We start from the raw sequence: 15,908 nt of genomic DNA on the forward strand, positions 1-15,908 counted from the left end.
GGGACGTCTTTAAACCTGCCTGCGGGAGATTTTTGCGTTTCAGCACCAGCGCCTTTCCCAACGTATGAGTTCAACACCCAAGCATTTCCCAGGGACGTAACATCAGTTGGAGAAGTGGTTGTGGCGATAGTGCGGTTTATTACCAACAACATTCCAGAAGAAATGTGTTCAACCATTCCAAACACATTTAGTAATTATGCGGAAGAGGACCAATGTTTGAAGACTCATCACACAACTCCAAAATTTGAGTAACTACTAGACCAAATAGTGGCAAGGGCCCTCCTAGTAGGGTGCATGTGACCCCACGGGAACATGATTTTTATTGCCACACTCGAATAATAAGTAACTACACATCCACTCCACTAGGTGGCAATGGTGCCCTTATTTTATTGATCTTTTATTCCAAACAAAGAGATGCATTTCAAATCTTTCCAGTTACTGACTTAAAAGAAAAACATTAAAAGTTATTCTTCCATCCTGGCCCATCGTGTGCCCCAAGCAGACGCGTAGGCTTCAATTATTGTTGTTTCCTTGACAAAGTTTGAGAGTCAGATTGTCGAGGTGTGCTATTTCATTTGCAGAAGCTCAAAACCAGTATAGAGGAGGAGTATGAGGATTATTATACTTTTAACACACCGAGGAAGATGAGGAAAATACAAAAAGCAGCATTTGCATTCAAGACCAAGTAAGAATAAATAACGAGAAGTCAAACTATGTTCCTGAGACTTTTTTCGTGCATCAATTCAAAATAGTCATGACCGTCCAATTTTGTGTTGATCGGCTAAAATGGTAACCAGGGGGGAAACTTTTTATTTGCAAAATTCCGGGCCACGCAAAGAGGGATTTTTCTTTTTGGGGTGATGGAGACCTCTGAAATCCACATTTTCACCAAAGTAAAACTGCTAGCTAACATTGGTGGGCTTTCCGGCATTTTGAGGTCATTCAATACATGTGAGTGACACCAAAGCTAACCATGTTTTCATGTATTTTGTCCATCTGGTGTTGCCATACTTGCGATGCAGATTAGGTTGCGTGTGGACTTTGGGTAACCACATTGGTAGCAAATACACTCAACTCCCATCCGAAGGCAGAACTACAGCTCAGTTTTGATTTTCTGCTCGCCCTTCTTGTCATCAGCCTTGTCATCATTATCATCACCAAAGTCAAAGTCAAAGTTGTCCTTCGTGTTGTGCTCGTCGTCCCACTTCTTCCTCTCCAGCTCGTCTCGCTCTTCCTTCATCTTTTTCTCGGCTGCCTGGTGAGCACAAAAGGCAACAAACATCTTACAAACACCAAAAAGAGTTCACAAAAGTACAGGCAAAAAAAACAAAAACAAAACAAAACAGTCCAAGTACGCTAGCTTCTTTGAAGGAGGGAGTCAAGTCAAAACATTTTCTTGACAATATATTGTAAGGAGTCTTAGTGTCGGCTGAAAATGACTTCAGATTGTAAACTGAGCCCGCCCAATAAATGTGGCATGATCAACATGGGCCAAACAATTGGCTTGCTCAAAAAAAGCGCTTTGGTCACCCTACGCGTGCGGTCACCTGCATGCGTCCCCAAGTCTGCCGGGCAAACTCTTCGGCTTCCCGGACGTCATCGGTGATGAGGAAGTTGTCAAAGACGGTTCCGGACCTCATCTGAAGTTGGGTGACGCATCATTGAGCACAACATCGGCGAACGGACACCGTCCGGCTGGCTGGCGGAGCTCACCTGCCACAATTCCAATCCCAGCACGCCGATGTTGTGGAATTTGTACATTTCTGCGTCGTGAACGTACTCTGGGTTGGGGATTTCAGGGGGGACCCACAAGCCTTTGTATTTGGGGTTGTCTATCTGCCTGGGCGTCCAGTCGCCCTGCGAGCAACAAACAGCGAGGTGAGGCGGTGACGGACGCCTGCCCACGTAAATCCGCACCGCTACGGACGCACCTTGTAGTCGGGATTGAGCATCACCCGAGGCGACCACACGCCGTCGATGTCCTCTCGCCAGTCGCTGGGTTTACGGTGTTTGGGGTCCGGGATGGTTTCTGGCTGGTCCCAATCCTGAAGGAACAACTTTTCATTGACCAACTTTGAAGTGAGAAGGGGTCACAAGCCCCTTTCGCGCCGTCTCGTTTTCTGCAATTTTTTCTTGTGTCGCCGTTCTGTGTGACGGGTACCGATGCAAACGGCGGCGGGAAAAACGCAACAAGGTATGAAATTCAAAACTCACTCATCCTCCCCGACTGTATCAGTTTTCACATCGACCATTTTTTTCCCCATGTCAAATTTTGTCCCTGTTTTCACGCAGTACATGCACTCAGTTTTTGCATGAAAAAATTTGCCACTCTTGTCATTTATTTCAGTTCACCCGAAGTGCCAGGGGAACGAGAGGCCCGGGGAATCAGCTTGATTCGGTTTCGACTGAACCACGTCTACAATTTTTTTTAAAACAAGCAAATGGCAGAGGATACGTGGCAGGGATGCGGTCAGACCAGTCCAGGAAAAATAACTAGTTACGTTTTATTTTTGCACAGTAACGTTGGGACGAGGCCCGAGCAGTGGCGGTTCTGGGTGGGGGGGGGCCAACGGGGGCCCCCCCTGTGACCCCCCCTCCGAGCGCAGATTACGCAGTCGTGCCGAGTCGCCGACGCGAAAGGTGGAACTAAAAGTGCGTGATTTAACATTCTAGTCGGACCCTTTAGTGCGCTGCGCCACTTAAAAATGAGCGGGAAAATGAGAAGCAGTCCGCAGAGAAGGAAATGACCACGACACGAGTGCTATTTGCGTGTGTGTGTGCGGTGTGCGGTGTGTGTGTGTGTGCGCATGTTTGTGTGTGTGCGCCCGTGTGTGTGTGTGTGCATGCGTGTGTGTGCGCGTGTGTGTGTGCATGTGTGTGTGTGTGTGTGTGTGTGTGTGTGTGTAACTTTTTTGGTCTCCCTTTTTATTTTAATTTTTATTTAACAGGATCAATATATAAGACATTGCCTTTTAAAATTTGGATGATTATATGCATGTAAAACATCTAGCTTCAGTGTATTTGCAATTTTTGTCCCCGGCAGGCTGGTACCATATCATCCCCTGGCTTGAATATTCTCAACGGACGTATTGTTACGCTTGCAGACATTTTAGCCCTCCTAATAGTGTTTTTTTCTCATCACTGTAATGTTATGACTACAATTTCAAAGTCTGAAGAAATAAAAAGTCAAATAAGATTTCGAATCTGTCTTTTTAGCCCTGGGTTGAATGTGCCCCCCCATCAAAACCCCTGGCCCCAGCCCGGCCCCCTCAGTGAAATTGATCCAGAACCGCCCCTGGGCCCGAGTCCCTTATCCATTTTTTGGGGGGGGACTGAATAGCTCATATTTTGTATTGCACTCTGATTTGGAAATAATCGCATGTATAACGAATGGCTTTTCAAATGACAGGAAAGACCGATTAGACGCTGTATGGAATGCAACGCCTTTTTTTTTTTGTAAGTAACCGAGCAGGAAACGAGGGTGTTTTTTCCGAAATGAGAAGCAGTTGAACTTGTTCGTCTTGTCGCGCGACTGCCAGACGCGCATTGTCAGGAGGTGATGTGAACGTAAAGATTGAGTTAATTTGAAAAGCTCCAGGCCAAGCAGCTTTCAAAGATATTTGGAGAAAAAAAAAAGTCCAAAAAAAGGTGACAAAGGAGTTTGAGACGTCTGCATTCCCACTGATGATGATGGAAGCCAACGGCGCACCTTTGAGGTTGTCGCGCGCTACGAAGGGGGCCGTGAACGACACGCTCACCTCCGGCTTGGTGTCGTCGGGGTCGGGCATGGTGGGCCGGTCGTCCCAGTCGGCCGGCTTGCTGGCCAGGGGGTCTTTGATGGTCTTGGGGGGCAGCAGGTCCCAGTCGTCCTCCAGCGAGCCCGACGCCACCTCACGGTTGTCGATCTTCACCTGATACGTTTGGTCCGGACGCAGCACCAGCGTGTACACGTGACTCAGCTTGTCGTCCTGATGGAGAGAACTGGGAGTTCAGAACATGCAGGCGGCGATCTGTCTAAAGGTTGGGGTGTTTCTAAGAAAAAAAAAGAAGGCGTTAGTTTTCTTGGAAAGTCATCTTTTTTTTCATTTAAAAAATACAATAAACCTGCCTTCATCCATCCATCCATTTTCCGAACCGCTTGATCCTCACTAGGGTCGCGGGGGGTGCTGGAGCCTATCCCAGCTGTCTTCGGGCAGTAGGCAGGGGACACCCTGAATCGGTTGCCAGCCAATCGCAGGGCACACAGAGACCAACAACCATCCACTCACACCTAGGGACAATTTAGAGCGTCCAATCAGCCTGCCATGCATGTTTTTGGAATGTGGGAGGAAACCGGAGCACCCGGAGAAAACCCACGCAGGCCCGGGGAGAACATGCAAACTCCACACAGGGAGGCCGGAGCTGGAATTGAACCCGGTACCTCTGCACTGTGAAGTCGACGTGCTAACCACTGGACTACCGAAACCTGCCTTACAAAAGCTAAATTTTTTCTGAAAAAAAAAGGAAAAAAATGTACTTTTTTGAAGTCTTTCTTGGAAAAATTTCCAATCTCTCCAAGAATTTCTTTTTTTTTACTTTCCTGAGGAAAATAGTCGACATTTTTGTCGATAAAACGTTTTTTGTTTTTTTTTTCCACCAGAAAATGTGTCATTATTTTTACCTGAAAGTCTTTTTCAAGATAAAAAGTAGTCATTTTTTTTCCAGGGAAAACCTTTGGAAATTTCATGCGGAAGTGAGAGAATATTTTTCATCAGAAAAATAAAGCCACCATTTTTTTCCAGAGTCACAGTTCAACATTCAGAAGACGAACAAAGTACCTTTTTTGAGAGAGAAGTTTCCAAAGATTTACCAAAACGAAAAGGCGTCGCGATTGCGGCAGTCATTTTTGCTGACCTTGCACTGAATGTTTTTCTTGATGAGGCGTCCTTGTCCCTTATAGTTGAGGATGACATGAACCTTCTTGATGGGCGAGCCGCAGATGTCGGGACCTGCCACCAAACACAAACACAACGCCAGTCGGACCTCCTCCAAGGGCTCAAGCAAGTTCACTGAAAAAACAAAAAAATCCTCCCCTAGTGACCTGCACGATCTTCAACATAACCCAGGCGAGGGCTTCAAATCAGGGTTTGAAAACAGGATGAGAACTTCAAAATAGGGTTTCAAGCTAGGGTCAAGGTTTCAAAATAAGGTTGGGAGTTCAAACTCGGTTCTCCGAGCCAGTGCCAGGGTCTTCCTGAGACCAGGGTTGTGTTTTGAAGAGAGCGTTGAACATTGTTTTCTGACCAAACATGATGGAGAAGGGCGAATTGGCATTCATCTGGGTCTGGTCGAGTCGGGCGTCAAAGATTTTGATGTAGCCTCCGCCGCAGTCGATCCCCTGCTGGTGCCTGACACTGAACTGGATCACCAGGACTTTGCCCTCGTTGCTGAACGGTTCCATGCGCGCCGAGAGCGCGTAGAAGTGCGCATCCTCGCCGGTTTGCACGCCTGCAACCGGGAAAACCGAGGGAAGGTGGAGAAGACGATGACACAGAACAACATTCCAGCACACTTGTCACAAGATATTTCAAACCAAACAAAACAGCACTCGTAACTCGAAACATGCTTCACGAGCAGTCATTTTCATAGAGGATAAAGAATATATGCCTGTGAATATCTGAGTGTGATTTTTATGTTTTGGGGCGTGGGGTGGGAGGTTGCTGACTCACCCTTATCAAGCTCAGCGTCACCATATAACTTTCCGGCACTCAACGTCCATTGGCCATAATCGTCCTTGTGCTTGGACTCCACCCACCTGCTCCTCCAACCATCTGACACATGACAAAACAAAAACATTTGACACTTTCAAAACAAACTTACCATTTTTTTAAAGGAAATTAATGAAATAGTTCTTGTCTGTTGAATTTTTTTTTAAGTTTGACATAAAAACATTTTTTCAATTTTTACCCTTTTTCAGTTAATTCAGTTTTTTTCATTTGATTGAAATACAATAAATATTGATTGAGTTGTTTATTGTGAAGGTGCATTTCTTTTTATAACTTGAATAAAATAATTTACTGTAATTTAATTGAAAATATGACTTCTCTCATTTTTAACAAACGCGTCACATTTTCTATTAAAAATTTAACAAAGTCAATATGAACAGGTGCTTAATAAGAAGGGGGATTTTTTTTTTTTTGTATTGTTTTAAAGCTCCATCTCAATGTGGTTGCAGGCTGGCATGATCCCTTTAGAGCGCCTCGTTGTCAGCTGTAAGTGTGCACACATCACAGAGAAAAGGTGAAAAAGCAAGGAGATGTGTCTTTTCGATAGCATGGCCGCTTTAGAGTGCCTCGTTGTCGTCTCTGAGTGCACGCATATTGTAGCAGTGGCATTTGATTGACAGCTTACAGTTGAGCGGGGCGCGGTTTCAATGTAGCGAGAGAATGACTTGATTTGTCAGCACTTTGAAGCGTTGTTTGAAATACTTGGCCATTTTTTCAACAGCCAACAAGTGTTGCCCGCATTTGCGTTGCTCAAGTGGAGTTTCGTGTAAGTTGACATTTTGCGGGAGTCGTCAGTCTCAGCGGACGACGGCCAGTGGGAGTTGCCGAACCAGCTTGTGATGTGGCGGCAGAGAAGCATCGTCGCACCAGTTGTGAGTTGAGCCGGAAAGGTGGCATTTATTCAACGCTGCCACAATTCTCCTCACTTTGTCAAAACTCTCCATGGCGTGCACCCCAACAAATTTAACAAAAGGATCTGTTAGACTAGGTGAGCGTTTCCAATAAGTAACGTTGTTGTGTAATGTTTCCTTTTATGTGTTTTAATCATAATGTAGCCTTTTATGAACATATGTAGTGTTTGAAATGGCAAAATATGAATAACTATACCATGCTTTGTGTTTTGGGTGCCATATTTTGCCAAAATGTAGACTTAAATATTGTGATCAAATATTAACTTTTAAGGCCAAATAGAGTGTTTTATTAAAAATAATTTGCATAGCCTATTTTAATCTTTAGTACTAATTTCAGTGGCAAAATATCATCTGGGTTATATCATGTTTGGTAAACTGTCAAAACATTTTGTGCACACGTACTGAAGCCAAATATAGATGTTAATAGCTAGAATTAATGTTTTTGTGGCCAAATTCATTGAATGGAATATATTTATTTGCGAAAAGAAAGAAAGAAAAAGACGAAAAAGAGTGACTTTTGCTGCCAAATAGTGAGAAAATGTGAAGCTGAGCCCGTCCATACTGCACCTCCATCGAGAAACTGCTCCTTGAAGAAGACGGTGGCGTGGCCGCTGCAGGCGAGCGAGGCTACGAGCGCGAAGAAGGCGGCCGGCAGCGGCATCACTTGCTCGGGTAAACTGAGTTGGGCTTGAAGACGCCCCAACACGGCGACCGTCAGCTAATACAGGCGAGACAAGAAAGCCAAACACCTGTGGCCCGCGCTCATTGGCCGAGGGCTCGAGAACGCTCGGCCTATCAGAGCAGACAACGGGTGTGCTTTTTCGGAAAGGTTCGGCAAAGATCGGTGAGGCGAGATTTATTACTTCCGCATTCAAGTAGTCACCTTACATTTCAAAACGCGAAACCACACGATGAATTAGTTGTTGTTTTTCATGAAAGTTGATATTTATCCTTATCACTAATTAAAAATATTCCGTGAAAATGTGAACAGTTTTGTTCACCGATATGAATTTCATTCAAAAATCATATTTACGAATATTCTTTCTGCTTATAAAGTCATTTGTTCGTAGACGTTGACGTTTTTAAATTAAAAAAAAGACAGCTTTCGCTTCGTTTTGCGTATCAATGAATGAATGACGGAATCAATCAATCATTCTTTATTTAAAGACTCGAGATGACAAACTAAATAATTATATATATATTATATATATAATGTATATACAGATTGTGCCTAAAATAATGTTACTGGATTCTTCACGGAAGACTCTAATAGTTTTTGAACCTATGATTGATACTTTAAAATTGGGTTGAAAGTTGTTGTCATAGTTAAAAATAAAGCCGTGATAGTATAGAGGTTAGTACTCTGCGTTGTTGCCGCAGTAGCCCCGGTACGATTCCGGATCATGGCAGTTAAGGTTTTGCACTTATCTCGTTTTTGTTCAAAACGTCGCATGAGGATTCAGTCTTGAACAACGGTTACGTGTAGCGCGCTTTGGCTTTCTTCCTCGGAGGTATATATGACTCACAAGTGGCCTCTTGTGACTGAAGCCAGATGCCAGCCATCTTACGTTGCCACAGTCACTGACAACTTCAGTTGGGCTTTGGCTGAAAGCACCTGTTATTAGTGCGCGTTTTATGGTAGGGCGCTTTATCTTTTGTGATCTGTTGTATTATTGTTCTTTCATGTTAAATGTTCTGGAAATTGTTTTCTTGCAGCTGCAACTTTTGTGAAAGCGCTATACAAATAAAGATGTATTATATTGTGTTGTATTGTATTGTGTCATTCACTGTGTTGCCAAAACGACCGGCTGATTGTATACTCCAGTGTATGCATGTTACAAAATGTAGTCAAAAGAAATATAGCCTTCATTGCATATCTTTATTCGATTTTTTTTTCTACTGAGGAGAGGAGAACCTTCCGAGGAAAAGGATCGAATTCGATTTATTGTGTCTGATATAGAAGAGGAAAGGGTGGTCTGCTGTGAAGTGTTCCTCCCTCAGCATGCAAAAAGCTGCAATGCCAGCAGTGGCCGCGGCAGCCTCGGTGCCCTCCTCGTTGACCTCCACGAAGGCTTTGTGGGCCACTGTGGACAGAGAAAGTCCTCCCTCGCCGTTCATTCCAGAAAGGTCGGCCTTTGCAGCACAAAACACATCTGTCATGCCCAGTTTAGCGAGAGGCTCATTCAGCTCGTACTCCTCTTCCAGTTTGAACTTTGGCAGATGAACAAGGATTTCGGAGTGGATGTCCATGTTGTCTCTGCTGGTCCACTCATCGAGCTTCGCGTGTGTCAGCTCCTCCTCCAGCTACAAGAAAATCAGAAGTGTCTTTGAGCTCCAACTGTAGTTGCAGGATGACTTTCTTCAGCATATCGCGTTCAAATGTGTTGGGTTAAAAAAGCTGCAGCGCCAGCGGCCCATACTTGGCACTAGCATTTGCCATTGCCGGTTCCTCTCTTTGGAATGACCTCCCACGGAACACTAGGCAAGCCTCAAACCTCACCTCAAAACTGCATCACTGTAGCTACCACTCGGTGTCGATTGCATAAATGTGAAATCACATCAATTGGATGGAATTTGCCGTTGGGTTGGGTACCTTCAGCAGTGGGTCAGTGCCATCACTCGTCTCCTCTGGAAGCAGGATGAGCATGCTGAGCTCATCGTCCAGGTACGGCAGCTCCAGGATTTGCAGACCCAGCTCGGGGATGTAGTTGTAAGGCATTTTCTTCATCACATACATCATATTCACCGACGTCGTCACATTCTGACAAATCGTCAAATACGGAGAACTTGACGTGAAGCCGCCCGTTAGGATGGACCACGTTTTAGCAACATCCTCCCACATTCTCGGAACAGTTTTTAGAGTAAAGGCTCTTAATTGTCAGTTGGTGTGAATGTGAGCGGGGTAAAACAAAGAATAATAAATATATATATTTCAACTTTTAAATGCTTTAAATATTTTCAAAGTCTTCCGGTAATGTCCTTAAATGTCGCCAACGTGCGACGTACAACTTTTCATTTCTCTTCTTTGCCTTTAACTGTCTTAAATTCTCCTGCCATATTTTGTCTTTCAAATGTTTTGTAACTCTGCGAAGCATCCGAACCAATTGAGCCTTCTCTGCCTTGCGCTCTTTCATTTTCACCTGGTTGACTTTGAACGGCATCTCTTTGGTGTCGGCCGGATCGAAGCGGTGCTTCCAGTTGCCTTTGAAGTAGATGGCATTGACCAGAGCCAATCGTGTCATGGTGCTGACCGTTCCCGGCTTCAGAAGATCTCGAATCTTATCTGAGAGCAAACGCACAAAACGAAGCAACCTCCGCATTTGGCATTCACGACTATATACCGTAACGCAACCTTGCGAGGTCTTACTCTCCGTCTGCTGCTCCACCCAGCTGTTAATCTCTGCCCTGGAATCCTCCGGAGCCGCGATGAAATCAACGGTTTTCAGGTCGGCTTTGTAGTACTTCTGCGTGGCATCGAGGAATTGCTGCAGACGAAGAAGCGCTCACAAATTGAGCGTGTAACTTACGCAAATGCGTCGGCCGCCGCCGCCTGAGAACTCACGGGTAGGAAGCGGGAAGTCGTTTCTCCATAAAGGCGATTGGCCAGCTTCAGGACGTACGACGCGGCGGGTGAATTGATGTCCGCGTTGAGAGTTTGGAAGTCTGCATGGACGCTTTCACCGGAGCTGAATGACAGAGCCTGGGAGAAGGATTTCACAACTTTTCTTTTGAATCGGAAACCATTAGAAAGTACTTGACTAAAAAGTAGATTGCCGAAGGGCTTCATTTATCGCAACATTAAACCAAGCAAACACAAAAAAAAAATGTTTTAAATGTTGTTTACCTTTGCCATCTGTGTAGCGGTGTCTCCTTTGGCCCCCAGGTAGACCATCGCTAACGCCGAGCTGATGCTCAACGGCGACACAAAGATGTTTCCGGTGGGGTTTGCTTGGCTCAAGGTGCGCAGCAGCTCGAGAGCAAAAGTTGTATTTGAGATGCCGAGGGCAGCCATCGGTGAGGCTAACGTCGTTTCCTGCAATGAGACCAAGAGCTGACTGCACGCGTCCTTCTGTATTCATTTTTGCGCAAAAGTGAGATTTTCTGTTGTCGACATGAATTTTACTTCATTCGTATGTGCGGGCGATCAAACAGCTTCAAGGCTAATCATGAAGGCAAGCTGTGAAATGTTAACAACTTTTTTTTTTTTTTTAAATCTTTGATGTCGTATCGGGTTTGCTCGATAATTTGAGTTGGGAGTGTCGTTTTTAAAGCGATTTTAGTTTGTCTAAAATATCTGAGCTGCAAGACAGTTGAATTTCTTTCCGCATGGAAATGAGATCTGATATTAAGATTGAAAGCGTGATGAACGCATCCAACAGGTGTCACGATCAACAATTCAAGTTCTTTTCAAACGCCACGGCGATCGACTGAAACAAATCGTTTTGTTTCAACTCGACTATCACGCGAAGTACAATTTTCACTACACGGAACACAAAACATCGTCAACTTCTGCATTACGCTCCCTTGACTTTTTAAATTTGACTTACCCCTTCGTTACCCCTTCGTCCACTTGTGACCGGCCGCTGCCGCTTTGTTCACGCAATGTGAGCGCGTGGCCAAAAAAAAAAAAAAAAAAAAAAAGGAATGGAGAGGTCAAATCTGACAAAGCTCCCAAACGGCTCCGGTGCGTCCAGAGGTGTGCTGGTGAACGACACAGACAAAGTGCCTTTGGACTGCAGCGTATGGGTGGAACGCGTGAATGGGCGATAAGTGACAGGAACAACGATAAGCCAAACAAAGGGGAACAAAGAGGAATAGTCAGCGGGGAGGTGCAACACACGCTGCTATTTGCACAGAAGGATCATTTGTTTTGTCAGCCCCAGCGACGCCGCGGCTATGCTATGCTATGCCAGAATCACAGCCATCAAACGTTGAAAATACACGTATGGATGGATGGATGGATTCTTGAGTCGGTGGAATGATTGAAGCGCTTGCATGAACACAGAGGTGGCAAAGGTACAGAAAGTGGCCAAAGAGTTCGAAATGCGCTCAAGTCCATAGGTTGAACATGACACATTTACGATAAGTTATGGACTATGCCCGCTTGGCACAATAAGGTCTGCTTTTTATGAACCTACATAGTGCTCCTACACTGAAAAAAAAAAAAAAAAAAAAGGGGTGGGGTGGGGAGGGCTGGATCGATTTGGCTCCGGCCTTGGCGCTTACAACACATGGCTTTTCTCATGTTGCAAAAAAACACAGGTAAAACTCAAAAAACTCAAAAAATAAATAAAGAGAGTTCCAAAATATGATTACTCACTTCAGCACAGATATCCCTGAGTAATCTACTTTACTGCAGTACCGTATTTGTACTATTTACTGCCCGCCGCTGCATTTCCAGACAACCATTTAACCAGATACGCAGTTGAGTGTCCACAAATAATGGCCCTTTGCAGCTGCCGTTGGCAAAATGTGAAACCTGCGGCGTCGGGAGTGGGCAGGCTTGCGGCTTTCGTCAAACCAACAGGTTCATCTTTGCGGCCGCGACTTACTTGTTTGGAAAGGTGTGTTCCGTGTGATTTACGGCACACATTCCAGCTTGCCTCACTCATCATGCAGGCAGGCTTTAAGCGTCGCCGTGGCGACCACGATAAACAGCTCAAACTGACGGTCACCTTTGGACCTCAGACGCCTGTGACACAACCAGAATCATGTCGTCTGGCTCGCAGGTTAATGGAGGAGGTTTTCCTTCTCCATTAAAGAGAAGGACCCCCCGCAAAAAAAGTACCCCCCCCCGCAAAGATCATGAACACATATTGACTTCTTTTATTGTTAAATATAATACACATCGCTGTGTGTTTTATGTTAATAGCCAAATATCTGTCTCGCGCGCCTCGCTTTTGTAAAAATTAACACGTATGCCACCTGCGAGGACAAAATACTGGTTTGAGATGAAGGTTAAATCTCGTTCACGTCCTTTTCCGAGTGCAGCTCACAAAGTGGAGAAACGAGTTCTTGGTTATTTGTGTGTATGTAAGTGTATACAGTGGCCAAAAATGACACTTGTCACATACTCTGCCAAGTATTCTTCCTCAATCCACCTCGCGTCACAGCATTGCAGTGACTTTTACAAAAGGCACACAAAGTGAGATTTCATTTCAGAACGTCTGGAGTGGACAGGAAATGACGTTAGCTTTAACGGGAACTCCACTTGAACGTCATTGGCATTCGGGTGGTGATATTAAACGAGAACGACTGCGCACGACAAACTTTGAGCGACAGACTCTATCGGAGACGACACAAGCACCCAAACGGGAAGTACGTCGTCGTTTGAGATGCCAGAGATAATAAACCGATTTTATTCATCGCTAACTATTTATCACGTAACCGATGAGACCCGCTCTTGGTGGTCCTGGTCTCCTTGAGGTGACCACTCGGACCGCTGTCGCTGACCAAAACTGCCGGCCATCTCCCTTTCCCGCACTCATCGAGGGGGAGAGGCTCCAGTGGCGATGAAGGCTCCTAAGCAGGCACTTAGTTGACTCGTGCGTCAAACCTATTCTGGGTGTCCGATAACAGGTCCCGCTTTTGCTCTCCTCGAGTTGACTCGGTTCCCAACGCAAACATAATACTCGTTGGCCAGCACGTCGTGTCTAGGGAGGGCGGCATTTAGCATACTGGCAACACATGGACCGGCGGCATGGCCGCCCAACCTCACACTGCGGCAGTTCAGATGAGGATACAAAATGTACAGCAGCCCGGCAGCATTTATTTGGAGGACGTTCCCATACGGGTTGCCCGATACAACTTTATTGATAAAGATTTTATTTTTCCAACCAGAATTCGAGACATGCAAGGCAGTTTTATTGAGCACATTTCATACGCAAGGCAACTCAATGTGCTTCACACAAAGAATGAACTCTGGGCTGCACCGATTGACCTGAGCTGCAGCTGTTTGATGGTCTTTTGAGGTAGTCTAGTCAGAAGACCGTTACAATCACCAAGTGTGCCGGATGGATAAGTTTCTCCTGGTTTGCTTGCACCATGCAACCTTTCAGTCTGGAGATGTTTTTCAGCTGGCGAAAGGCTTTTTTTTTTTACTGATTGATCTCCTGAAAGTCAGTTCTTAGTCCATCAGCGCGCCGAGATTTCGGACTTGGTCTTTGGTTTCTCAAGACAGTGACATTAATTGAACTGATGTGATGCGGCAATGTTGAAAAATTTAGCCGTGTGCCATCTGCATAGTTTTGATAGCCATCGTTTGTGTTCTGAAGCCACTGACAAAAAGTTAACATATACAGACTGAACAGAAGGAGTCCAAGAACGGACCCTTGAGGGACCCCACATGTCATGGCCATTCAATCTGATTCAAAATTTCCAGTGGTTACAAAAGTAACTCCTCCCCCCCCCCCCCCCCCGAGTAGGACCCGAACCATTTTAAGACTGTTCCATTTAAACCCAGCCAAGTTTCCAAACTGTTCAACTGTATGTTCTGTTTGTGTCAAATGCTGCACTGAGATCAAATAACAGCACCGACACCTTCCCTGCGTCAGTGCTCAATCATTGAGTCATTATGACTATTTTTCAGTTTACAGACTGTTCTTTGTTGAGTTAATCACTGTACAGCATTTACCCATGTCCGCATCAACTACATCTAAGACTTTAAGGACACGACCCATAATTTAAGATTAAACAGTGTGCGCTGTGCTATGCTATGTTTAGCTTATCGCAAACTGCTTCAAGCTCTCCTCCCATCAGCAAATGTGATTTCATTTCCTTGCTCTTCCAATAATGTACTTTTAACTCATTCAGGATACAATTTCTGTTGGGATAATAAAGTCTTTGCTCACCTAGAATAGAACAGCAGGACACTTCTGTTTTTGGAATGTTCAGAGGGAGGCTCCCTTATCAACTTTTTTTTTTCCAATGACTGTGAGATAACAATGCGCCAAGTTGGCACCAGCAGCTCTATAGTAAGACTGGGCTGAGGTATGGCTGTGTGAGTTTGTGCACTAATTTTTCATGTTTGATTGACTTTGCCTTTGTCGTGCAGGATATGCGCCTCCCAACAGTTCTCGACTCTGAGAAACAGTGGCTGACCGTATGCCATCTGCTTCCCCGGGGGGCCAAATTACAAAACAAACACGAGGCGTTATCCCCTAAAGCCCGGCCACAGAGCTGAGGCAGCTGAGACATGAGAGGGCACATAGGGAAACATTTTTGGATCAATAAGGCGCTGTTGTGGAAAAAAAAGGACGGGCAAAATAAACAGACGGCGCGCGATGAGGACATTGTTCCACAACAACGATGGCTAGCAGCGCAAAGCCAAAGTTGATGAGCTGACCTGTCCTTCGCGTTTCTGTGATATGATTAAATAGAATACCACGCCAACTCTACGCTGTATGAAAATAGACTACTACTATATAAACAGTCAGTGTATTAACAGCACAAATGAATTAAAAGTTTTATCCAGTTCAGCGGGGCTTTGCGGAGACTCGAAACTAAAAGGGAACAAGAGTGTGAAACGCCTCACGGAAACGTTGCAGACGACATAACTCATTGGACAAGGTACTTTTGCGATATATGGCTGAGAGGAGAAATTATATATATTTAATGCCGATGAGACCGAAACCACCACCAACAGCACATGTGAATTGTTTTCTTTGACCACTGAAACAATCGATGTGACGCTGATTGTCGGGGGTCATGACTGGAAGGTGATGTGCAATGGTTTCGGTATATGAGATATAGAGCCCACAACTTACCACTAACTGAGCATCTTTTGCAAGCGGTCGCGTCTCCTTTCGAGGAGCACATCAGTGACGTTGTCACGTGACCACAAGGAACTGACGTCTAGTTCGGGGCTCTGCGGGTCGAGCGGAAAAAAAGGTCACCTGACCGAGGAAACCAAACCCCGTTTGGGGCGATGCGTGTTCAGCGGAAAAGGTCACGTGACTTGCATTCGCCGATGACGTGACACAAGGTTGAAAACAGTGTGAAACTGGCGACAACGCCTAGTGACTCCGAGTTGAGGTGTTCAGAGAGAGAGAGACATAGAGAGAGAGACATAGATTTTGTTTCGAGAAAGATTGTGAGGGCAATTGTTTTGCGAGTGATCAATCTTGATTTAGCTATTTGTGGTGTATTAACCGCTACAGTATACAGTGTTTGTATGTGTTTTGGATGCATTGACTTCCCGTACCTTGCATTGCCATCGACTGCGCATGCGTGT

General features: G+C 45.2%; 2 protein-coding genes and 1 long non-coding RNA gene across 4 annotated transcripts; 1 reads left to right on the forward strand and 2 right to left on the reverse strand.

Annotated features, from left to right (window-relative positions):
* Nucleotides 1-358: 358 nt before the first annotated feature.
* LOC147203137 (calreticulin-like) lies at nt 359-7,412 on the reverse strand. Its single transcript, XM_086115125.1, has 9 exons — nt 7,244-7,412; nt 5,709-5,810; nt 5,284-5,487; nt 4,894-4,988; nt 3,759-3,968; nt 1,932-2,045; nt 1,714-1,857; nt 1,548-1,640; nt 359-1,255 (listed from the first exon to the last, which is right to left on the reverse strand). The coding sequence occupies exons 1-9, from the start codon at nt 7,335-7,337 to the stop codon at nt 1,094-1,096; spliced, it is 1,218 nt and encodes a 405-aa protein (XP_085971251.1). The 5' UTR covers nt 7,338-7,412; the 3' UTR covers nt 359-1,093.
* Nucleotides 6,454-8,441, forward strand: LOC147203138 (uncharacterized). Its single transcript, XR_015101339.1, has 2 exons — nt 6,454-6,753; nt 7,208-8,441. It is a non-coding gene; the product is annotated as an uncharacterized LOC147203138 (long non-coding RNA).
* Nucleotides 8,442-8,536: 95 nt separating this feature from the next.
* serpinb1 (serpin peptidase inhibitor, clade B (ovalbumin), member 1) lies at nt 8,537-15,602 on the reverse strand. 2 transcript variants are annotated; one of them, XM_086116011.1, is made up of 8 exons: nt 15,442-15,586; nt 11,224-11,377; nt 10,521-10,709; nt 10,239-10,376; nt 10,044-10,161; nt 9,817-9,959; nt 9,270-9,437; nt 8,537-8,980 (listed from the first exon to the last, which is right to left on the reverse strand). In XM_086116011.1, exons 3-8 carry the CDS (start codon nt 10,686-10,688, stop codon nt 8,573-8,575), a joined length of 1,143 nt encoding a protein of 380 aa, XP_085972137.1. In that variant the 5' UTR covers nt 10,689-10,709; nt 11,224-11,377; nt 15,442-15,586; the 3' UTR covers nt 8,537-8,572. The 2 variants fall into 2 exon arrangements, with proteins under 2 accessions (XP_085972137.1, XP_085972138.1); XM_086116012.1 differs by lacking the exon at nt 11,224-11,377 and having other exon boundaries at nt 15,442-15,602.
* Between the last annotated feature and the right edge of the window lie 306 nt (nt 15,603-15,908).

Source organism: Hippocampus guttulatus, chromosome 7 (genome assembly GCF_054856545.1).
Source record: "Hippocampus guttulatus isolate MCC_2025c chromosome 7, RoL_Hgut_1.0, whole genome shotgun sequence".
Classification (NCBI taxonomy): domain Eukaryota; kingdom Metazoa; phylum Chordata; class Actinopteri; order Syngnathiformes; family Syngnathidae; genus Hippocampus; species Hippocampus guttulatus.